Source organism: Eretmochelys imbricata, chromosome 3, assembly GCF_965152235.1.
Source record: "Eretmochelys imbricata isolate rEreImb1 chromosome 3, rEreImb1.hap1, whole genome shotgun sequence".
NCBI lineage: Eukaryota > Metazoa > Chordata > Testudines > Cheloniidae > Eretmochelys > Eretmochelys imbricata.
This window is the reverse complement of record NC_135574.1, coordinates 181,371,158-181,396,094: the sequence shown is the minus strand read 5'-3', so window position 1 is coordinate 181,396,094 and position 24,937 is coordinate 181,371,158. Positions and strand designations below refer to the sequence as shown.

General features: G+C 42.8%; 1 protein-coding gene across 27 annotated transcripts in view; it reads right to left on the bottom strand.

The window, feature by feature from the left end:
• NRXN1 (neurexin 1) overlaps nt 1-24,937 on the bottom strand; it is a 1,233,750-nt gene that overhangs the window by 170,783 nt on the left and 1,038,030 nt on the right. For all 27 annotated transcript variants that reach the window (XM_077811984.1, XM_077811986.1, XM_077812000.1 and 24 more), the window contains one exon: nt 1,604-1,775. In XM_077811984.1, coding sequence (XP_077668110.1) covers nt 1,604-1,775 — 172 coding nt within the window. The remainder of the gene's footprint in view (nt 1-1,603; nt 1,776-24,937) is intronic.

Sequence of the window (24,937 nt, the reverse complement as noted above, 5' to 3'; positions counted from 1 at the left end):
GGCCTCATCTACACAAACATCCCTCTCCCCTGCCCTCTCCAAAAGCCCTGTTTCCCCTTCTCATTAAATTAAAGTCCCACTCCATTTCCCTTTATTCCAGCCTCCACTGGCCCCCCAACCCTATTAAAGCTAAAAGGCTTTGGGGGAAATCATGTGCATGACATGCGTGCGCACACACACACACACACACACACTATGCTTTTCTCTATAATATAGCATCGCTATTCTGAAGTTTGCATGTCATATGTTCCATTGTGCTTCTTTATGGAAGTGTTTTGCGTTTCAGATGTAAAACTAGCCTTGTGTGCTGTCAAATGCAACTAATCTCTCATTTTAAATTGAATACCAAGAATTGCTAGTTCGTTGAACATATTGGCACACAGGCCTTGGGCATTCATGGCTATCTGGACCCACCTTTTGTATAGATTTTCTACACCATTTTTGTTTTAAATATGAGCATTTTCCCAGATTTGATCCACAAGAGACTGTTCACCTGTGCAATTTTCTATTCCTGAGGCATAAAACTGAGAGGATCCTCTCAAATGCAAAGGAAAAGAAGTTGATTCAAGTATAACAAATTCATTCTTAGCACAAGGAATGCAATTGATATACTCTGTAATTAAAATATAAATCCATGAAGAAGGGGACAGTCTTTTTTTCTTTATTTTAAAAGATAAAAATGTCTACCATTTATTTGTATCTAAAAAGATTAACTAGTAAATATGCTCACCAGACTAGCTTTCATTTTCATCTCTGGCTTGCTGCCTTTGATTTACTAATACAAACATTCACAAAAATTGTCAACAAATAATGTGCAGATTTGCAAATTACCACTAATGGCTCAACAGTTATTTTAAATAAGAAACATGTTGTATATCTGAAGAACTGATGCCTTTAAAAACAAATAATATTAATGGCAGACATTCTTCTTCAAGGCACAGGATTTGAATACTAAATTCAGGCCAGATCCTGGAAACACTTTCTTCTTGTGAGTGGCTCCATTTATGTCAATGGGGCCACTCATGTGAGTAAAGCTTTTGTAGGATCAAATCCATATATTGTATTTAACTAAATGCACTTTAAATTGATTGCGTATGCAGCTAAGAACTGATGTATGTGTATGCAGCTAAGAACTGATGTATTTTCTTCTCTTTCTAGATCTGTTGTAATACTTCTGTTGATTTCGTAAGTTTCAAAGCACTATAAAAGCCCGATGTTATTAAAAGACCACAGACAACATTTTCTTCAATACAAATTTTCCCATAAGTCATTTTTGGGGGGCTTATCATGTTGCTTTTGTCAAAGCCTTTTCTATGTCTAAGTACAATGATCCAATAAAGAATATAACAAATTTAAAAAGGAACTTGGCTATTTTGTGCCTTGACATCTACATTTCTCCATTCTCACTTATGTTTTTAAATTTGACAAAAGATAGGAAATGCCATCATCACAAACTGCAAGATGTTCATGACTCTTTGACTACCCAATTAACTACTAGAGCATCTTGAAGGAGTCGATATTTTATGAGTACAGAAGCAAAGCAAAGCACATTTCCAAATATTTCCCCACCCCCTCTTCAACAAATGTTTGTTTACTTTCTTACCTGCTGGGTAACGTTCTATAACTGGCCAGCTGTCCACCTGTAATGTGGCATTGCCGCCACTTCTTGTAAAACGTACTACATGGTATTTTCCATCATTAATGATTGCGTTGATCTCTTCGATAGAGATGTCATCAGTTCCAACATTAAACTTAACTCCAATTTTTCCCTGGTGCTGTTTAAAAAAAAAAGGAAGAGGAGGAGGGAAAAGAAGAAGTACTGATTAAGAGTTGTTTTAGTGAGAATTAGAGATTGTGTTGTACTGGGAAAGATTCCTAACAACAGCTTCTCTCCTTAGATTTAACTTCTGAAGGCTTGCATATGGTAGTAACAAACTCCTGACAGTTCATTGAGTCTGGGACATCTCTTTCAGGGATAATTGATATTCCACATCAGTTACTTTCACCAACTGAGTTTGCTCCTTTTCCCAAAGGGTCTCACCAAGAAAAAAATTAAAAAGCTCAAGTAAATTTCTTCCCTACGGTCCCCTATCTTCTTCATGAATACCAAATAGCTTTCTTTATTTAACAGGGTTTAAAAATAGAAAAGTCAGCACTAGCTCCTCTTTCATCAGCAAGAAGAATAAGGATTTCTTTCAGCTTGAAAAACTGGGACCCATTTTCACAATCCCTTTCTCACAAACCTATCCTATAGTCACAAAAACAGTCCTGAGGAAGTCAATAGGATTAGTCTAATGAGCATGGATGACTGTTGTGAGTAAGGGTTTTCAGAATTAGACCCATAGAGGGATGGAGTTTATTTGTAATGCAAGAGAAGTGTCTGTCACTTTAAATACACATAGGCTCAGATTCTGCAATCAGATCCACACAAATGCAGAATCAGGGCCACAGTTATTTCAGTGATAGTTGAGGGAACTTCTCATTTCACAGGAATAAATCTAATACCTTGCATTTCCTTTCACAGGCAAAAACCTTGGGGGGAGGGAACTTTCAGAAGAATTGTCAGGAAAATCTAGAAATATTTAAAATTTCTTAGCCTCATCTTCTGGGTTAGAAATATTCTAAGCTCATATTGTTTTTATAAATTCTGCAAAACAAAAACTGGTGATGATATCACTAGACATATGCTACTGATTTACTCATGTACAGGATTATACCTTCTTTGAGATGGGTAAATGGTTCAATACTATAATATATACTAATAATTAAGAAGACATCTGTAATGGGGTATTTATAGCTTAATGAAGTACTTCAGTGTGCTCATTAAAAACAGTGACTAAAGAAGTTATAGGTTTTTTTCTACAAAAGTCAGGAGATATACTTCATTTGTGAATAATGACTGTTATTAAACTGAGGTGAAAAGGAAATATTGCACAGTGTAGTATCAGAGACATATGTAGAGTTAATAATAATTCTATAAATGGTTTCATCGCCTATGAAAATAACTTTTTTTATCTCAAAAGTTATTTTTAATTTTTGTTTATTAGATTTACTCCAAGAAACTCACTTCACAGCCCATATCTCTAACTCCTTCACCCTCTTGAGCTTTCCAAAAAGAGGCTTTGTCCTTCCAATGCAGCTTTGATCTCTGCCCTCTCTATCCATTACTCCCCCAGACCCACAGGCTGCAGAAGTGATGTCAGATAACTCCTCTGACTCTCATCTTTTGAAGTCCAGTCCTTTCTGGCTCCACTCCTTCCCCAACTGCTCCTGTCCCTCTGCCTGGCTCTTTCTTGCTCTCCTATCAGTTTTCTACTCTCAACTAAGTAACTTCAATTTTCCATGTTTCTGCCCCAGTCTCCTCCCACAGATTAATTATCTCAGCTCCTCCAGCTGCACTGCTGATGCCTTTAGAGAATGCCCCATAATTCCTCAATGACTTCCTCTAGGTTATGTTTCTATTCTCTCGTCTCTCAGCTCTGCTCTCTTCTTTTCAAAGCAACTTTAAGTTGAAGGAGCCCTTCTCCAAACTTACTCCTTTTAGTCTGCTGCCTCACTGATCAGTCTCTCCTCCTCCACCTGCTCTAGCCTTGACTGTACTCCTCTTGTTCTTTTCTTATCCTGCTGACCATTCCTTCAGTGTTTCTTTGGAGGCTTACCTTCCTACTCCTCCCCTTTCCACTCCCTTTTGGTGTCCCTCAGGCTTCGGTCTTGTGCCCAAATTTATCTTTTCTCCCTTGTGACAGTTACAGAGAACTAGTCATCTTCCAGTCATGCAGGAGACTACCAAATCCAAAAAACAACTGTCATGCCACCATATATCCAAGTGCCAGAGCTGAATTGGCCGAGAAAACGTGTAAGATTTCCACCATTTCCTACCATTAAAGCAGTAATTTGTGTGCTCCATGTGTCTTATTCATCCACTTATCCTGCTAGTGATATTCAACAGAAATATAATATTGCCATAATTCTGTAGCAATCACCACTTTCACTAGGGGTATGTCTACACTATGAAATAAGGTCAAATTTATAGAAGTCGTTTTTTTAGAAATTGTTTTTATATATTTGAGTGTGTGTGTCCCCACAGAAAATGCTCTAAGTGCATTAAGTGTATTAACTCGGCAGAGTGCTTCCACAGTATTGAGGCAAGTGTTGACTTCCAGAGTGTTGCACTGTGGGTAGCTATCCCACAGTTCCCGCAGTCTCTGGAAATGAGATTCAAAAGTTCGCGGTACTTTTCCTGTCTACCTGGCCAGTGCAACTGAGTTGAGACTGCTGTCCAGAGCGGTCACAATGGAGCACTCTGGGATAGCTCCCGGAGGCCAACACCGTCGAATTGTGTCCACAGTACCCCAAATTTGACCCGGCAAGGCCGATTTAAGCGCTAATCCACTTGTCAGGGCTGGAGTAAGGAAATCGATTTTAGGAGCCCTATAAGTCGAAAAAAAGGGCTTCATCATGTGGACGGGTGCAGGTTTACATCGATTTAACGCTGCTAAATTCGACCTAAAGTCCTAGTGTAGACCAGGGCTAGGTGACAAAATACAGAACTTTTTAATGCATATGACTACATGGTATATGTATTTTTTTCAAAGAGGTTTTTTGAGAAATCAAAGGCTTTGAGGTTCATGAAGCAGACTCCATTTTTATGGTGAATCATAATTACAATACTCATATACCCTATTTCATCTATTTGCTTTCTCTATACTTTCTCTATATTTATAAACAGAAATGGCAAACAAATTACCTTTAAGTGGGACAAGTATAAGCATGGAGCATTTAGCATGTGCAGTGCCTTTTCCAAACTAAGTTACTGGTTACTGTGATGTCATTTTAAATAGGTCACAGCACAATTTCCATATATTAACACACCAAACAATTTTTTTATAAACTCAAAAGACAAAACCTTTGGTCATATACATATCTATATATGAAAAAAATGTGTTTGCCCATTTTACATCCATATGAATGTTGATAGTATACACAGCATGTCAGCTGAGTACACAACATCTATCAATATAGAACATTCATCTCAAACTTCATGATCAGGCATATGGTTTATTATTGTTGATTAGAACTCGATATAGCTTTCAATTTATGCTGTCATCAAGACAAAGTCTTCCCACCTCTAATATAGTAACATGGTACAGAAAGGTATTAAAAACTTGATATCAAAGGGAACTATTTCATGGACTTTGAAGCTCTATTATTAGCGGAAGTTATGAGACTAAAACACAATGTAACTCTCTGGAAATGTGGGGGAAATGTTTAGAGCTGGTTGGGAATTTGTTGACTAATTGTTTTTTCTTCCAAAAAAGCTGATTCCTCAAAACTGAAATGGTTCACTAAACAAGGCTGGAGTGTTCAATGAACTTCCCAACTCAAAAAAGTCAAAAGAGAAAATTTCAGAATTGTCAGAACATTTGTTTGGATGACTTTGAAGCATAATATTCCATTTTTCCAGTTTGAAATGAACTTTCATTTGGAATTTCAAGATAATTAGACTGAAAGGTTAAAAAAGAAAACATTTAAACCAGAACTATTTTTTTCAAAATTATAAAATGAAATGTTTTGACCTGAAATGAAAAAAAAAATCAGTTTCTTGGTTTGTGAACATTTTAGAAATTTTGACTTTTTATCCCAGTGCAAGACAGGAAAAAATACTGAACTCAAAAATATTCACAGGATGAGAAAAACATTTCCTACACCACTCTAGTAATGGTATGGTTTTGCTGCCTAGTATTTCCTTATTGTTATACCTAGATTTAAAATGGAATTTTAATCATTATGTCACACACGTTGTCCTGGGAATTAAATAGATTCTTTCTTCTATGTTTTTATTATTTATTATTTGTACCACTATAGCACCTAGGAATCCTAACCATGGCCCAGGACCTCACAGTGCTTGGCGCTGTACAAACATAGAACAAAACCACAATCCCTGCCCCAAGCTAAGCACTGGTCTACACTAGATAGTTAGGTCAGTTTAACTGTGTCAGTGAATGGTTTGAAAAACTACCTACACCAACAGCAGAACCCCTCCCAGCTGCTTAGGTAGCGTCAACACTGAAGCTCTACAGCTGTGCTGCTGTTACTTTCTTTACTATGAATCCGCAATGGTGTAAAACAGATATGAAAATGGAGACAGGGTGAGAATTCCTTTTCAGATACAATGGTGATGAGCACTATAGGATTGCCTTTCAATTATTAAGTATGTGAGTAAATCAACATTCATGTTGAATGATTATCCTTTGTACTGGTATTGCCAGAGAGCAATGAGGACTAATTAAAGGATGAAGCTCACCTATACAGGAACAGGCAGGGCTAGTATAAAGCCAAATAGCTGAGACTGGGGGAGGGGCTGCAATGCGGAGGTCTGCAGTCACTCTCTCTGAGGCTAGAGAGAAAAGGGAGTTTGACCTAGAGAGAAGGAAAGACCTGGAGGAGGGTGGAGAAGAAGCCTGATAGAGGCAATGTAGGAAGCAGTCCAGGAAACAGCAGCAAGGTGTGGGACAGTGTGGACCTTAATCACTGGTTGCAGGGTCCCTGGGCTGGAATTTGGAGAAAAGGGAGGCCCTAGTTCCCCTACCAGCCGCTCAGGAAGTGGCACGATTGATGGGGAGTGAATGGGAAGACTGCCGGGGACAACTGCTACAGAGAGACTTTGGTACACAAACCCCTGGAAGAGGAAAACTAGAGTGACCCAGCCAGAGGGCTGAGCCAAAAAGAGGGAGTAGTCGAGTCCCAAGAGAAAGAGAGAGTGTGAGAGAGAGACAGAGTGAACATTTGCAGAAAGGGGAATCATACTGGCAGAACTAATTCCCCAGCTCCGGCCACAAGGAGGAGGAGCTCCAGCAGGGAAAGCACCCCATGAAAGGAAGAACTGGATGATTTAGAGCAGTGTTTTTCAAATTTTTTAGGCTGTGTACTCCCTTCCAAATTATATAGTCTACTGCGTACCCCATCTGAGATAGGGTCATAATATACCTATGGTTAGATTGCCAAGTCTTACTACACAAGTGCATTGTCTGCCATTACAAGATTTTTCTGCGCATCCCTCCTGAAGAGAGCTCGCATCCCTCCTGATGAGAGATTGCATAATCTTAGGGGTAGGCCAGTTTGAAAACCACTGATTTAGAGGATTAGTAATGGTAGTAATTAGTAATCTGATGCTGAGCAAATTCATCAGACCTCCATAGTTAAACATGAAGCTAGTTGCCATGTTATAAATCAAATTTTCAACATGTTCTTATGCATATGAACCCAGTTACGTAACCTCAGCAGAACCAAATCAATCCACCTCTGTAGTTTTACATATGACATCTCATTTCAGGGTAGAGTTTTCTGGGTAGTTTTGGGACAAAGTACATGGAGTTTTAAAGATATAAGGCTTAAAAATCTCTCGGTCCCAACTGTCTGGTCAGCTATAGGAGCCTGACCTCAGACTGTGAGAACAAATATATTAAAGATTAGGAGGCACTTAGATACTATGGTGATGAGGACCAACTAACTAGTCAGAGAGATGGAAAAGGATAAAGCAGGCATATGTTTGGGGCCCAATCCTTCATTCCTAACAGACTCTGAGATCTATGCATCCGATAAAGTGAGCTGTAGCTCACGAAAGCTTATGCTCAAATAAATTTGTTAGTCTCTAAGGTGCCACAAGTACTCCTTTTCTTTTTGTGAATACAGACTAACACAGCTGCTACTCTGAAACCTGAGATCTATAAGAGTTTTAAGTGCTCAAGCACTGAAGAAATTTATATCAATGATCTGAAAACTCTTGTCTTCAAGCCACTGATTGTAACTATTGCAATGTAAGAACAGCTAGGGAGTGTTTTCAGACATGTTTTATGGTCTGTGTACTCCAAGTATTGCTAACTTGTCCTGACAAAACACTGAGAATGAAAATGATCCACAGAAGTGGAGCAGCTCACATGAAAGGCAAATCAAGGCAACAGCTGACAGTTATGATTTTGTTTCTTTTTGGCCTCTGGTCCAGCACTACCAGTTTGCCAACTTTAGATGCAATAAAAACTATGGAAGTATAAAAATACATCCCCAAAATAATGATATTTCTTGTGGCATCAGCAAGGTTTTACTATTCTCTGCAGTAATAATTCTGGATTGTGTGCAAATTTGGCACAAAAGTACTTTTAGAACAGACCACAGATAACCCAAGCTCATAAAGCTTGTAACCTTTAACCACTTCCAAAGAAAAGCAATAATACTGACACTCCCACAGGTGAATAGCTGGAGTAAAAAAATCCACACCTGCCAGACTGTGTCTTACAGATTCAGTTCCCCAAGGTACTACTATGGTGAATGCGACAGTAAAATATTAGAAATATCTAATGTATTTATTTGGATCTAAGTTTTATTGAGGAATTAAAAATTAATATAATATTTTTTTCATTTGAGTTTAACTGGAGGGTAATGCTCTAAATTTCAGAAACACACACAATACAAATAATAAAAATCATCATTAGTGAAATTAAACTACTAAGGAAATACACATATAAGAATGGCCACTGTTTGCTTTAGACAAGGGGGATAAATGTTGCAGATGACAAGATACATGCTGATTCCAAGATTAATAGACTAACTATGTATATTTTAATCTAATGTTTCATCAATATTCCTGTTACCGTACATGTCTTCTAATGGGATTGCTTCCTGGAAAAGAGATGAAAAATATAAAGCTTCTGGGAAAACATCTTTTAAATGAGATCTATTTTTTACATTTTCAAAGCACCAACTCAACTTTCTGAATTTAAGTTTTAATATTCATATTATGTCAGGTATTATGTCTTCTCATGAGACATCTTTTACCTAAAGTGGGAATTGAAATATTTGAGCACTAGGTATTGAAGTCTGTCCTATGAAAAGCAATTAAAATGACTTGGTTAGCTATTTTTTTTACTAACAGAGGCCTAATTTAAGTTCAGAAGACATTAACATAATATTCACACACACACACAAACCTCATCTTTCCTCCTGAAAAAGAGACCCCCAAAGTGTTTATCACTTCACCTCTAGTGAAGGGCAGCCATCTCTGGAGTGGAATGCAGTACATGATGTATCATTGCTATCTGCGCTACACAGAAGTTTAGGCAGGGCTTGAAAACTTTAGCCAAAACCCAAAACCTTCTATCCACAGGTAGATGTGTAAGATGAGGTGGGGGAACCTGAATGAGGCCCAGTCCCAATGATGTATCCCTCAGTGATAAGCACATACCCCTGTCACCCCTAGCTGCTGGGAGTGGGAGGGTGCTGGATTTTTTACCAGGGTGCTCTCTCTGGACCCTTCTTAGTGGATCCCTTTATGGTACCAGCTTCTGGCTAGGAGCTGTCTGTTTAAATTTACAGCATCACCTGCACACTAGTTCTTTCTCTTTCCCCATGGGGCTGCTGTGATAGAGGAGGATCTCTGCTACTCTGTCCCTCCCACATAGAATCAGATGTCTACAGGGAAGGGAAAATTCTCCTCCCTACTCTTGGCTGCTTGGAGAAGGGGTGGATCTTCAACAATCACTGTTGTTCACCCTCATCATTTTATTGTGAGTTCTGTGATATTTGGTGTTTTTCTTAAATCCCCAGCTCTTGGAACCCTATATTTATGTGAGAATCTCAGCTTTCCTTTTTAAATAAGTAAGTTTCTAGCCCGCAGGGTTGTGGAGAAAAGCTTGAAAACCAAAATCCTAACAATACCTCTTGAGTTTTTAGCCAATCATCATTTTTTGAAGCATGACCCATGATTTCTGAAGGCTCTTGAAGCTGGCAATATTGATAACAGCGGAGGGCAATAAAAATGATTAGGGGGCCGAAACACATAACTTATGAGGAGAGGCTGAGGGAACTGCAGTGGTGTATTAATGCCTAGGCCAACAAGGCCTAGGCCTAGGGCAGCAAATTTGCAGGGGTGGCAAATTTATAGGAGCAGCCAGAGGCAGCTTCCCCCCGGTGCCGGTTTGCGCCCTCTGCCCCCAGCCTTGCCCCAACTCCACCCCTTCTCTGCCCCCTCCCTGCCTCTATTGGTCCCCTTCTCCAAATCCCCACCCCAGCCCTGCCTCCTCTCCTGAGCGTGCCGCATTCCCCCCTTCCCCCCTCCTTCGTGCACAAGCACTGGCAGGGAGCGGGGAGAAGCAGGACCCGGCAGCACGCTCAGGGGAGGAGGCGGAGCAGAGGCGAGCTGTGCGGGGGACGGCAATTATTTCTGGGCCTAGGGGTGGCAAAATCATTAATCCGCCACTGGTTAACTTGCTTATTTAGTCTGCAGAAGAGAAGAATGAGGGAGGATTTAATAGCAGCCTTCAACTATGTGAAGGGGGGTTCCAAAGAGGATTGAGCTAGGCTGTTCTCAGTGGTGGCAGATGACAGAACAAGGAGAAATGGTCTCAAGTTGCAATAGGGGAGGGCTAGGTTGGATATTAGGAAACACTATTCCACTAGGAGGGTGGTGAAGCACTGGAATGGATTACCTAAGGAAGAGGTGGAATCTCCATCCTTAGAGTTTTTTAAGTCCTGGCTTGATAAAGCCCTGACTGGGATGATTTAGTTGGGGTTGATCCTGCTTTGAGCAGGGGGTTGGACTAAATGTCCTCCTGAGGTCCCTTCCAACCCTAATCTTCAGGCCCGCCTACAGCAATTCCGGGCCCCAGGACAGAACAGTCAATGGGCCCTCACGCACGCACAAGCTGGGCCCATGGAGACGTGATCTGCCTGACATTTGATTGGTGCTGCGCCTATGCTGGCTGGTACCCAGCGAGCTGCCGCTGCACTGCTGGGCACACTCTTCCAGCAAGGCCAGGGCTTCCACATGACCGTCCGGTAGGGTTGCCAACTATATAATTGCACAAACCCAAAGACCCTTGCCCCACCCCACCTCGTGCCCTGCTCTTGAGGCCACACCCCTGCCCCACCCCTTCTCCGAGGCCTGACCCCTCTGCTCACTCCATCCCCCCTCCCTCTGTCACTCGCTCATCCCCACCCTCACTCACTTTCACCAGGCTGGGGCAGGGGATTGGACTGTGGGAGGGGGTGTGGGGTTGGGTTCTGGGAGGGAGTTTAGGTGTGGGAGGGGATTCGGGCTCTAGGCTGGGGCAGGGGATGGGTTTCAGGAGGGGGTCTGGGAACTAAGCTTTGAAACAAAGGGTTCCCACCATATGCAAAAGGTATATAAGGCTGGGAGTGACATCATCTGGTATTCTTCGCTCCCCACAAAAACAGGATCCTGGAAACTCCTGAGGAACAAAGACTGAACTGGGGTGAAGTGCTGGACCCAGGCTAAAGGGATTTTTAGCCTGTGAATGGAACACCTGGGCATTCCAAGCTGTAAGTAAGTGCAGCTTGCTCCTTAAGAATCTGCAGCCTGCTTGTATCACCACTTAGGGTGAGAATCCGCTATTCATAACCAATCTGTTTAGTATGTTGCATTTAGTTTGTGTTTTTGTTTATTTGCTATGTAATCGGCTTTGATCTGTTTGCTATCACTTATAATCACATAAAATCTATTTTTGTAGTTAATAAACTTTATTTTTTCTTTAACTAAACCAGTGTGTGGGAATCATAACTCAGGGGCAGAAGGCTGTTGTATATTCCTCTCCACATTCAGGGATGGGGAGAATTTTATGAGCTTATGCTGTACAGTTCCCTGTGCAGTGCAAGATGGTATAATTTTGGGTTTATACTCCAGAGGGCATGTGTGCCCGAGGAGCTGGAAGGCGCCCTAGCTGTCGCCTTCTTATTCAGGGGCTGGTCAAAGCGCCTGCATGTAACTGCAGCTGGGTGTGTCCCTACCTGTATGTGTGCTGATGAAAGTGCAGGCTGAAGCCTGGAGGGCTTGGCATCTTGTCACAGCAGTACAGTGTAAGAGGAAGCCCAGGCTGGTGAGTCAGGGGGGCACAGTGGTACCCCAGCTCTAGGAGGCACCCTGGAGGGAACCCATCATACCTACAGAACCATTCCTACAGCACCTGAGGTTTTGAGTTCGCTTATCCAAGCGCAAACCAGGGCAGTTCCGTCTCAGCTACAATATTGGACAAGATCGAAGGCCCAAGATATTATGAATGCTTAAAGAAAGGACCTGTAAACATGAATATGTAACAAACACATGAATATCTTTTTTTCTAACTTCAGCATCATGAATCAATTGTTGCATGGAACTGTAAAAAAGAATTTTTTAACCATATTATTTGTTCTCAAGTTTTATTCGGAAATTACATGAGCTCATTAAACAAAACCAGCAGTTCTCAAACTGTGGATTGGGACCCCAGCATGGGTTGCAACTTAATTTTAATGGGGTCGCCAGAGCTGGCATTTGACCTGCTGGGGCCTGGAGCCAAAGCCTGAGCCCCACTGCCTGGAGCCGAAGCCCGAATGCCACTGCCCGGGGTCGAAGCCCAAGCCCGAGCCCCATCGCTGTGGGCCCAAGCCCCAGTGCCTGGGGCCGCAGCCCTAGGGCTTCAGCTCTGGACAGTGGAACTCGGGCTTCAGCTTCAGCACTGGGCGACAAGGCTCAGATTATGGTCTCCTCAACCAGTGCTGAAACCCTTGCATTTTGGCTCCCTGGCCCAGGGTGACAGGGCTCGTGTGGGCTCAGGCTTTGGTCCCCCTCCTGGAGTCAAGTAGTAACTTTTGTTGTGAGGAGGGGGTTGTGGTGAGACTCAAAAACCTTTAAATGACCTCACAGATTATATGCCATTAAATTATCTACTTTTTACTAAATCAGTACAGCAGTAATAAAAATTTACCGTCTACCAAATGCCCCTGGTTGACATAAGAAATAGCAGCAGACAGCAATACTGTAACTATAACAATATTATGCATGCAAATACATACAGATTCTTCTACAGTAGTGGTGGGCAACCTGAGGCCCGTGGGCCGCACGCAAGCAGCCAAGAGTAGACCCGTCAGGGTAATCTGCTGGCAGGCCACGAGACAGTTTGTTTACATTAACCATCCTCAGGCATGGCTGCCAGCAGCTCCACACTGGGAACTGCGGGCAGCTGTGCCTGCAGTCAATAAAACAAACTGTCTCGAGGCCCGCCAGCGGATTACCCTGACTGGCCGCATGCGGGCCGCAGGTTGCCCACCACTGTTCTAGAGCTAGTACAATATTAAATGTTGCTCTATTAAAAATTCAGACATTTAAGCATTAAGCAATGGCCTTTGAAAGAGGTAAGTGAAATATTGGCCCCAACATCATACTAATTTACAAGTGACATCTAATAAGCTCATGTTAGCCAGGTATCATTTTTGAAACACAGGAGGTGTTACGTGAACATCAGATTGCCTTCTATGATGAGATAACTGGCTCTGTGGATGAGGGGAAAGCAGGGGACATGTTATTCCTTGACTTTAGCAAAGCTTTTGACACGGTGTCCCACAGTATTCTTGCTAGCAAGTTAAAGAAGTATGGGCTGGATGAATGGACTATAAGGTGGATAGAAAGCTGGCTAGATTGTTGGGCTCAATGGGTAGTGATCAATGGCTCCATGTCTAGTTGGCAGCCGGTATCAAGCGGAGTGCCCCAAGGGTCGATCCTGGGGTTGGTTTTGTTCAATATCTTCATTAATGATCTGGAGGATGGCATGGATTGCACCCTCAGCAAGTTTGCAGATAACACTAAACTGGGAGGAGAGGTAGATACGCTGGGTAGGGATAGGGTCCAGAGTGATCTAGACAAAACGGAGGATTGGACCAAAAAAATCTGATGAGGTTCAACTAGGACAAGTGCAGAGTCCTGCACTTAGGATGGCAGAATCCCATGCACCGCTACAGACTAGGGACCAAATGGCTAGGCAGCAGTTCTGCAGAAAAGGACCTAGGGGTTACAGTGGACAAGAAGCTGGATATGAGTCAACAGTGTGCCCTTGTTGCCAAGAAGGCCAATGGCATTTTGGGATGTATACGTAGGGGCATTGCCAGCGGATCGAGGGATGTGATCGTTCTCCTCTATTCGACATTGGTGAGGCCCCATCTGGAGCACTGTGTCCAGTTTTGGGCCCACACTAGAAGAAGGATGTGGAAAAATTAGAAAACATCCAGCAGAGGGCAACAAAAATGATTAGGGGACTGGAACACATGACTTATGAGGAGAGGCTGAGGGAACTGGGATTGTTTAGTCTGTGGAAGAGAAGAATGAGGGGGGATTTGATAGCTGCTTTCAACAGCCTGATAGGGGGTTTCAAAGATGATGGATCTAGACTGTTCTCAGTGGTAGCAGATGACAGAATGAGGAGTAATGGTCTCGAGGTGCAGTGGGGGAGGTTTAGGTTGGATATTATGAAAAACTTTTCACTAGGAGGGTGGTGAAGCACTGGAATGGGTTACCTAGGGAGGTGGTGGAATCTCCTTCCTTTGAGGTTTTTAAGGTGAGGCTTGACAAAGCCCTGGCTGGGATGATTTGAGCAGGGGGTTGGACTAGATGACCTCCTGAGGTCCCTTCCAACCCTGATATTCGATGATTCTATGATGTGAGAAGCCTTTTGTTTGTAGCAAAATGCCACATATATGGCCATACAAAAAGGAGAAGAAGGAACCATTAAACTGTTTACCATTTCAGCACTTCTGAACTGAATGCAACTGTTCTTTACTATGAAGCAATCATTCTTGTAACATTCCACTTTGAATTAATTGTCCTACAAATGGCTTTAAACATTGTCATAACAATTCAATTTACATATAAAACTCAAAAGCAGAAAATGTAAAAGTATTTTAAGAGCATATTTATAAATCTGCAGCTCTAGCACTTTATTTTCAATTCTCAGTGAATTTACTGTACTCCTGTTTAGTTTTAAACTATCATTATTTTTAGTCCTGTGTATCATGGCTACATTATTTCAAGTTATTTTGATGAATTACTGGGATGACACAATTACCCTAACATTCTCCCCCCAAAGTTCAACACTTATAGAATACACATGGAACAGAGCCCTCAACAGCAGCACATTGTATCTTATTATCCACTCAGCATCATTATTGCAGTACGCAACATTAAATTTTCTTGACAAAATATGCAGTAAAGAACAATTTAACTAGTTAGCCCTTAACATTGTACTCTTCATCAAAATAGTATGTTGTGTGTAAATCCTTTAACCTTTCCAGTGCCAGGCCTGAGACAACTTCTTACGGGTGGGTAGAACACACAATAAATATTTATGTTCCGTGTGAGGTTATAATTGCAAGGAAAATAGGCTTTTAACTGTTAATCAAGATAATTACCTTGCCTAAGATGCCCAGTGGGGCTATTCATGATATAAGGATGATGTTTATTGAGGTCTTGCTCCTGCAAACTTCTCCATGCAAGTGGACGCCATACCACGTCAAGCATGGAGCACGCTCAGCTCACCGTCACTGTATGTCTCCTGGGTGCTGGCAGACACAGTACTGCATTGCTACACAGCAGCAGCTCATTGCCTTTTGGCAGCAGACAGTGCAGTATGACTGGCAGCCATCGTCGCTGTACTCCAGGGTGCTCTTTTAGCCGACCTCGGTGAGGACTGTCAGGGGTGCCTGGGCAAACATGGGAGTGACTCAGCCAGGTCATTTCCCTTTTAAGTTTCATCTCATGGCAATTCAGTCCTTCCAGCAGTCCTACTGCACTGTCTTCTAATGAGCAGCAGGAGAAGATGATGGCCAGCAGTCGTACTGCACCATCTACTGCCAGCAAGATGTATAAAGATAGATGAAGATATCTTTATAAAAACAGGATCAAAACAAGAAATAGACCAGATTTGTTTTGTATTCATTTTCTCCTCCCTTCCTCCTTCCCTCCATGAAATCAATGGCCTGCTAAACCCAGGGTTTTGAGTTCTATCCTTGAAGGGGCCATTCTGTTTCTCCTTGATGCAAAGCCACCCCCTTTGTTAATTTTAATTCCCTGTAAGCCAACCCTGTAAGCCATGTTGTCAGTTGCCCCTCCCTCTGTCACAGCAACGGCAGACAATCGTTTCATGCCCTTTTCCCTGGGTTGCCCGAGCAGAAACCATAGCACAGCAAGCATGGAGCCCATTCAGCTCACCGCAGCAGTTATGACCATTGTAAACACCTCGCACATTATCGTGCAGTTTATGCAGAACCAGCACCTGAAAAACCAGGCAAGGAGGCGACAGAAGCACGGTGATGAGGACATGAACACAGATTTCTCTAAAACCACGGTCCCCAGCAGTTTGGAGATCATGGTGTTACTGGGGCAGGCTCATGCCATGGAACGCCAATTCTGGGCCTGGGAAACAAGCACAGAGTGGTGGGACTGCATAGTGTTGCAGGTTTGGGATGATTCCCAGTAGCTCTGAAACTTTTGCATGCGTAAGTGCACTTTTATGGAACTTTGTGACTTGCTTTCTCCTGCCCTGAAGCGCAAGAATACCAAGATAAGAACAGCCCTCACAGTTCACAAGCGAGTGGCAATAGCCTTGTGGAAGCTTGCAAAGCCAGACAGCTACCGGTCAGTCAGGAATCAATTTGGAGTGGGCAAATCTACTGTGGGGGTTGCTGTGATGCAAGTAGACCACGCAATCGTTGAGCTGCTGCTATCAAAGGTAGTAACTCTGGAAAATGTGCAGGTCATACTAGATGGTTTTGCTGAAATGGGATCCCCTAACTTTGGTGGGGCTATAGATGGAACGCATATCCCTATCTTGGGACCAGACCACCAGGGCAGCCACCAGATGCTGGAGCTTGTTCGTTTGATCCCACAGTAGCCCCAGTGTTGCCTCATGCCTCCTCTGATCTTCCTGCCACCACCTCTCCTCACGTTCATCGGCCACTTTCCTGTACTCTGCTATTGTGTCCCTCCACACATTCTGCTGAGCTCTGTCAGTGCCAGACGACTGCATGAGCTCAGAGAACATTTCATCGTTCTTTTTTTTTTTTCACCGCCTTATCTGAGAGAGCCTTTGGGACAGAGGAGGGAGGCTTGAAACATTTGCAGCTGCTGGAGGAAAAAAGGGGAGTGAAGTATTTTAAAAGATACATTTTACAGAACAATGGCTATACTCTTTCACGGGGAACAACACTATTCACATTACATAGCACATGAGATTTTGGTACAAGGCATTTTGCATCTTATATTGAGTGCCGGCGGCTTTGGTGTTAGAGATCACACACGCAATGCCGGGCAACAGAATTCAGCTTGCAGGCGGCCATGGTAAGCCATAGTCTTTCGGTTTCTGCAACCTTCATAACACCAGTGCCCTCTTCTCCCATACCAAGCAAAGCACATTAAGTTGGCCATTTAGTGCTGCGATTTTCCTGTTAACGTGCAGCAGCAGAAACCAAACTAACCCCCCTCCCCCTTCCAATTCTCTGGGATGATCACTTTACCCCTCCCCCAACCTGCTAGCCAAACGTGAACAGCTCAGCGTCAATGCCCCCTCACCCCCCCAACTGCGTGGCTAACTCCAGGGAGGATTTCTTTTCAGCCAAAGGCAAACAGCCCAGTAGGAACGGCCACCTCTGAATGTCCCCTTAATTAAATTCCCCTATTTCAACCAGGTTACCATGAACGATATCACTCTCCTGAGGATAACCCAGAGAGATAAAGAACGGATGTTGCTTGAATGCCAGCAAACACCAGGACCATATGCTGCCAGGCTTTGTTATGCAATGATACCAGATTACTTGCTACTAGCATGGCATGGTAAACTGTCCTACCATGGAGGACGGAATAAGGGTGCTCTCCCCAGAAACTTTCTGCAAAGGCTTTTAGAGTACCTCCAGGAGAGCTTCATGGAGATATCCCTGGAGGATTTCCGCTCCATCCCCAGAGACGTTAACAGGCTTTTCCAGTAGCTGTACTGGCCACGAACGCAGCCCAAGTCCTCAGGGCTACTTAATCATTAAAAAAAGCTTGCTTTTACAACATGTATTATATTTTAAAAGGTACGCTCACCAGAGGTCCCTTCTCCAGCTTCGTTGGGTTGGGAGGGTATTTCAGTCAGGATGATAAAAATATCCTGGCTGTCGGGGAGAATGGTGTGCTGTGTGCTCTCCTCAAGCTCGTCCTCCTCCTCCTCATCTTCCCCATCTGCAAGGTGGAGAGTACCCCATCATCGGAGTCCACGGACAGGGGTGGGGTAGTGGTGGCGGCCCCCCCCTAGAATTGCATGCAGCTCAGCATAAAAGTGGCATGTCTGGGGCTCTGTCCCGGAGCGTCTGTTTGATTCTTTGGTTTTATGGTATGCTTGTCTGAGCTCCTTAAGTTTCACGCGGCACTGTGTTGCGTCCCTGCTGTAGCCTCTGTCCCGCATGGCCTCGGAGATTTTGTGAAATGTTTTGGCATTTCGTCTTTTGGAATGTAGTTCTGATAGCATAGATTCCTTTTCCCTTACAGCGACCAGATCCAGTACCTCCCGTTCGGTCCATGCTGGAGCTCTTTTTCGATTCTCGGACTGCATGGTCATCTGTGCTGATGAGCTCTGCATGGTCACCTGTGCTGATGAGCTCACCTGGCCAAACAGGAAATGAGATTCAAAAGCTCCCGGGGCTTTTCCTGTACACCTGGCCAGTGCATCAGAGTTGAGAGTGCTGTCCAGAGCAGTCACAATGGAGCACTGTGGGATAGCTCCTGGAGGCCAGTACCTTCAAATTGCATCCACACTAAACCTAATTCAAAAACAGCGATGTCGATTTCAGTGGTAATCCCCTCATTGGGGAGGAGTACAAAAATCTGTTTTAAGAGCCCTTTATGTCGAAAAAAATGGCTTCATTGTGTGGACGGGTGCAGGGTTAATTCAATTTAACGCTGGTAAATCCGACATAAACTCATAGTGTAGACCAGGCCTTAGTTTTGGGGTGCCTAATCAGCCACACCCTATGATGCTGAGCATTCACTCCTCCAATGGACCCAGAGAGCAGACCTAAGGTATCTCAGGGTGGGTGAACACAATGAGTGAACACATCTGAAAATTTTGGCCTCAGGTCACCTATCTTTAAAATGAAGAGAGTATGGTCTTCGCATCTCCCCAGGATGTTGCAAAAGCTTAATGAATGAATACTTGTCGAGTGCTCTGACATCCTTGGTTGAAAAGCACTATGTCCCAGATGTTTAAAATATTCAGGTGTTGCTGCACGCAACACCAAAACACAACTGATTTAGGAAGCTAAGTCTCATTTTCAGAATGGATGTAGGCACTTAGGAGACTAAATTCCATCATCAGCCAATGGGATTTAGACTCCTGAGTGCCTAAATCCCCTTTGAAAATGAGATTTGGGCTCCAAACTCAGTTAGGCGTTGTGATGCTTAACGCAGCAACACCTAATACCTTTAAAAAGCTGGGCCTGTATGTGCAAAACATGATTTATTATAATTCTATGTGACAAAATACAGTGGAAGCGCAGAAGAGTTAACAACAGAACAAAGGTACATTATTTCTCGGATAGACTGTGGTAGAGCTACTGCATGCCCTAAGTCGGTCTGCACTTCGGTAACGTATATGGAGCAATCTTCCAAAGCCACTAGCTCTGTATTTGGAGGGCGTCTAGGTCACCTCTGTGCACAGGGGAAGTGCATGGTGCATCTGAAGTCCCGCTTGTAAATCTCTAACTGGTGCTCAGCCCTCATGCTGCTCCTCTGTAGAGAAGTGAGTTTCACCCTGACTTCCCCATCACTACCTCTTCGTCTACAGCCAGTTTTCTTTCCCTTATTATCAGGAGTAGAGTTGTTCTTGGATACATTAGTGGTCTACACTACCTTACCTTTTCCATCCTGATGACCTTGGAGGATCAAAAACTATTTGACATTTTAACTGTGTGTGGTTTGCTGAAATACACAGAGTGGAGTATTCTATTATAGGTTTTACAATAGGAGATCTTGCTACTTTTGCTCACTTAATTCAGGACAGAATGTAAAAATTACTATGCTGGAATACATGTAACTCATGAACTACTATGCTGGAATACATGTAACTCAAACAGCGCTAGCTGACTGGCCTGTTAAATCCAACTGGTAGCTAGGAGGAAAAAGCAAAACCAGATGCCAGATGACTACAACTGCCTTTACTTCTTCTTCTGCTATTGCTGCTGGCAGGCCCCAAGGTTAGAATGACATTGGCTTGTGATCTTAAAAAAAAAAAGCCAAGGAAAAAGAAGGCAAGTTTTGCCATGAGGACATGAAAAAGATGGTGTAGAAAATCATAAACCCTTGCAGCTGCTTGGATGATGGAAAGAGAGCCTTACAAAACATGGTGAATAGCATGAACACATATTTGACAGTATGTTCTTTAATATGTACCAAGTTTACAAATAAACTTAATTGCATTTATAAAAGACCTATCAGATGTCTGATAGAAAAGGCTAACCTGGAGCAAACTGAATAAACATCTCTAATCTGCAATAGGAGAGTTTCACACAGAATGCCACTGAAACAGAGAGTTCAGTCCTGTACAGCACTGAGTGCCTCCCTCTGAAGCACTGAACACTCCCAACTCCTACTCTTTTCAGTAGGACTCCGCATCTTGCCGGATAAGTCCCAGAATGTATTATAATAATCATCAACATAGTGGCACTTAAAAATCCATAATAGGAGATAAATGCCTGTGTCATAACACACAGAGCAATGTACAGATGAACAGCCAGGAATGCAAAGATATACTGTACCTTCGGAGAGCATAAGGAGATTAAATAAAGTGATCCTCTTATTTGAAATTTGCTCCTCTCTAATATAATTCAATGGATTTTTAATTGTTAGGAATTACTCAATTTTCAAATGGGGGTAATTATTAGCTAACTAGAAAAAAACCATGAACATGGCATTATTCTAACCTTGTTTACAGTCCAGACCAGACATCTAGAATTTTTGCAGTTTTTTTTAATTTCTCCCCATCTTGTTTGATATACTTGTCAGTATTACATGCCTGATTCTTAACTCACATTTTCAGAAATCAGAAGTAACCCCACTAAAGTCAGTGCAGTTACAGAACTATAAAAATGGTGTAAGAAACATCAGATTCAGGTCCTCTATGATTAGGGTTACCACTCCCTTAAGAGCTCCATCTCCTGATCCTATCTCCATATATTAGAATGTGGAAGAAGGACTAAACAGCAAACAGTTGACTAGTTGGTGGTGCAAATACCCTGTACTAATGATTTGCATTAAAATTCTGGCTACACTGGATGAGATTTAGAGCTCTTTTTGGAGGTTTTAACCGCATCCAGGGATCTAACTGCTTTTCACTTGTATCCCAGTGTTGTTTATTGATGGTGTTTAAAAGAAAAGGCTGGATTTCATGTCAAAAACAAACAAACAAACAAGCATCCAGTGTAAATAGCAAAACAACTAAATAAACTTCCCCTACTTACCTCTCCGCCTGCCACTCACCCCAAAAATACCAACTAGCCTTTTGGCAGCTCTACTGATCTGCATCCATGCCCGTAAACTTTGAGATATGAATAACTTTACTCATGTCAACAGCTCCTTTCACCTTGATGAAATTACTCTCATGAGTGAAGTTATTCAGTTAAGCATCCGCAGATTTGGACATCCAGAATGGATGTAACTTAGTTAATGGTTTCGGGGCATGGGATGGAGATGTGTAGAAAGCTGGGCAGGCAATAGGCATGTTTATAAGGGAGAAGGCAAAAAAGCAGAACTGCAAGTAGAAATGGGCTAAATGAGCAAATTACAAAAAACCCAACTCTTCAGATTTATTAAATATCCTGCAAAAATTGGGTGTGCAATTTAAGAAGCCCTCTGGCAGCTGAAATTTAAATGACTTTTTGCTGTGTAGCAGATCACCTGAGGTCTCACTGACTTTGCCAGCATTACAGAGGTCAGATTTTGACATGGGTGAATTAACTTCTCTTCAGTAATTTTATCCAAGCACATTAGTCACAAAACAGTTGTGGCCAGTGGTGAGCTGAAGCTGGTTTGCACCAGTTCGCGTGAACTGGTTGTTAAATTTTGAAGCCGGTTTAGAACCGGTTTTTAAAGGGATGGGCAAACTCCGGTCCGCAGAACCGTCCTGTCTGGCCCACCTGAGCTCTCGACTGGGTAGGCTCCCCTGAGAGTCCCTTTTTAATTTTTACTCACCCAGGGCGACTGAAGGGCCTGATGCCGAAGTGCCGCCAAAGACCCGGAGCGACTGAAGGAATCGGTACTTCAGCTTTTGGCAGCTCATCACTGGTTGTGGTGCAACACCAGGTAAGCCAGGTGTGTGTGTTCCTTTTCTCCTCCTCCAGTACATATGATAACTTTAGGTAGTGCAACCTCCACGCTCTAGTTATGTGTTTTTTTCAAACCACTTTTTGTCCTTCTAACAGTCTCATTAGGCATTAGTACAACTGGAGAATGTTACGTGCAACAAATGCTTTCTTAGTCAAAGTGAAAGATGTGCTGTTTTGGCTGTCCATCACTTCTGTTTTCATTTGTGCAATTGCTAACAGGTCTCTCAGACTTTTCACCACAGCAAAGAACAGTTGGGATTGATGGCTCTCCTCAGTAAGCACCTTCCCATTTCCTTGTACTACCCTTAACATTGTGGGAGAGTGTTCAGGCAGAGTATCCTGCAGATAATGCACCCATTCTGTCGTGCAGGGACTGCAGAGACTTCAGAATACACCATGTATCGAAATCTAACAGTTTCTTCTCCACTAAACATTTACAAGCAAAGGACTTTCCTTTTGTCTCTCATATAACTGTATATTTTTTTGCCCCTCCCAAAACCAGTTCCCCAGTCTCTTCCTTCAAATTACTCCCTAAAACTCACTTGTTTTGAGAATATGAGGGAGGGAGAAAGCAAACAAACAAACAAAGTAGATTCATAAGACTCGTCCCCATCCTTAATTTATTTGTCACTTTAGTCTGAACATTCTCTAGGGTGGGGACCACGATGTTTGTACATCACCTAGCAAAACAGTGTGTTGACGCTGGGTGCATCTGGGTGATGGCAGAATGTAAATATTAGATAATACTAACAGTAAGCTCTGCAGGCCAAGAACCTTGTTTCCTAATTTGTTTGTAAAACACCCAGCATACTTGGGGTGGTATGTGAATAACAAACTATAATGGTGTGAAGCTAGCAGAGATACAAGTTCTTGAGTTCTGAAGATGTTTGATTTTTGAGCAACTAATTATGTTTTAATTTACAAATTTCAATGTGTTGGTTTCAGTACTGACCCCCTCCACAACATTATCTATTACAAATCTTACTGTAACAATAAAATCAGATAATGCTTTGCCTGCAATTAACAGAGAGTGTTAACCATAATGTGGGTCTCTAATTATTTTTCTAGAAAAAAAGGCCTTAATTAGGGTCAACTTCAATGCTAACCAATTTAATTTACTCCTGGTTTAATATCTGTGATTGAACATATTTCTCCATAGAGCAATTGATTCACAGCTCAGTCCAAACTCGCCTTAAATTGTGGATCCATGTTCTACAAGTCACTGAGATGTAGATTTGGAACCCCACAAAGACACTCATGCAGAGGCACATTTCACTCTAAGCTCCACTTCAGATTTTTGCAAACAAATTTATAATCATTAAATAAAACCAGCAATAATATTTAGCACTTAGTACCATCACAGTTTTGTACTAACTAGAACTGATTAATTCTCAGAAGAACCCTTGGAGACAGGTAATTAATTGTCCACAGCCCCATTTGCAGCCAGGGAAATGGGCACAGAGAGGGTATAGGCCATGCCTAAGGCCTCACAGAGTCAGTTATGGAGTTGGGACCGGAACTTTGCAATTCCATCTCCCTCCTCTGTATGAATGCTGGACACAAAAATCTAACACTGGACACAAAAATCACAGCAAATATTCTTAGCCAGACCTTCAGCCCCTGGGCTGAACAGCTTTGTGCTGCTGTAAAATGACTCTCGCATTCCCCCTGGACGAAGAAATCTTGGCTGGCTGGATGGTAGTGGAGGGAGAAGGCTGGAGGCAGGCAGAAGCAGGAATGCCTTTCAATCTTCAATACTTAGAGCAGAATTTCAATCAAAGAAATGTTATTTCTGACCATGAATATTCAAAATCTACAATGTGGGACAGAAACCAGCCCGTGCTGCATTCCCTTGACACTATTCCTGCAGCCTCTAGGAGCCATAGGAGATGTTCTTCCACTGAATGCATCCGATGAAGTGAGCTGTAGCTCACGAAAGCTTATGCTCAAATAAATTGGTTAGTCTCTAAGGTGCCACAAGTACTCCTTTTCTTTTTGCGGATACAGACTAACACGGCTGCTACTCTGAAATAAGAAATGGAGTGGCTCCTGTGGGATTATTGCTAGCACAGAAGCTACCTGGACCTGACCCACTCTGTATTGCCATTCCTCATAGCACTTGTCACAATGGGGAGATGGGGACGAGAAAGGGAGTGTGACTGGAGTGCTTCTCACTCCAGCAATTCCATGCTGCAGAGCAGCCCATAAGCAGCGCAGGTAAGGTTATTGTAAGTACAAGTAGCCCCAGAGATGCTCTAAATGGTACAGGGGCCATAATGACCCCCAGAGCAGCCCAGATCCAGGCAATCTGTGAGATCAGAACTGTATGTCCTGAGAGGTGATCTACCACTGCTTCCAGTATTCCATAAGCTGGTGGTGGATTTGAATACACCACAGATATTGTTGAAGAGGGTGTACAAGGTCCTATGGCGGAAACCTGGAAGAAAGTTACTATTGACTGGGACATGTTCCTTCCAGTGCAAGGGAGAAATGCAGCAACATTTGCACATTCAGAGTCAAATTCAGCCCAGGAGCAGGAGCCTGCAGCTCATTTGACTTGAATGAAGTTATCCAGGCTTAAACGAAGGCTGAATGTGGAAGCTGTTATAAATGTAAGGGGTCATTACTACACACTCACAGGCTTCTCCTTTCCAAGTGTTTTTTAGCCAGCCAGACTGAACAATTTAAAAATGTCTCCTCCTTAATCAAGGAGAGGGGATGCATTTGAAACATTTTCTGCCGGAGAGAAAGCAGTCTCCTCCTCCATTTG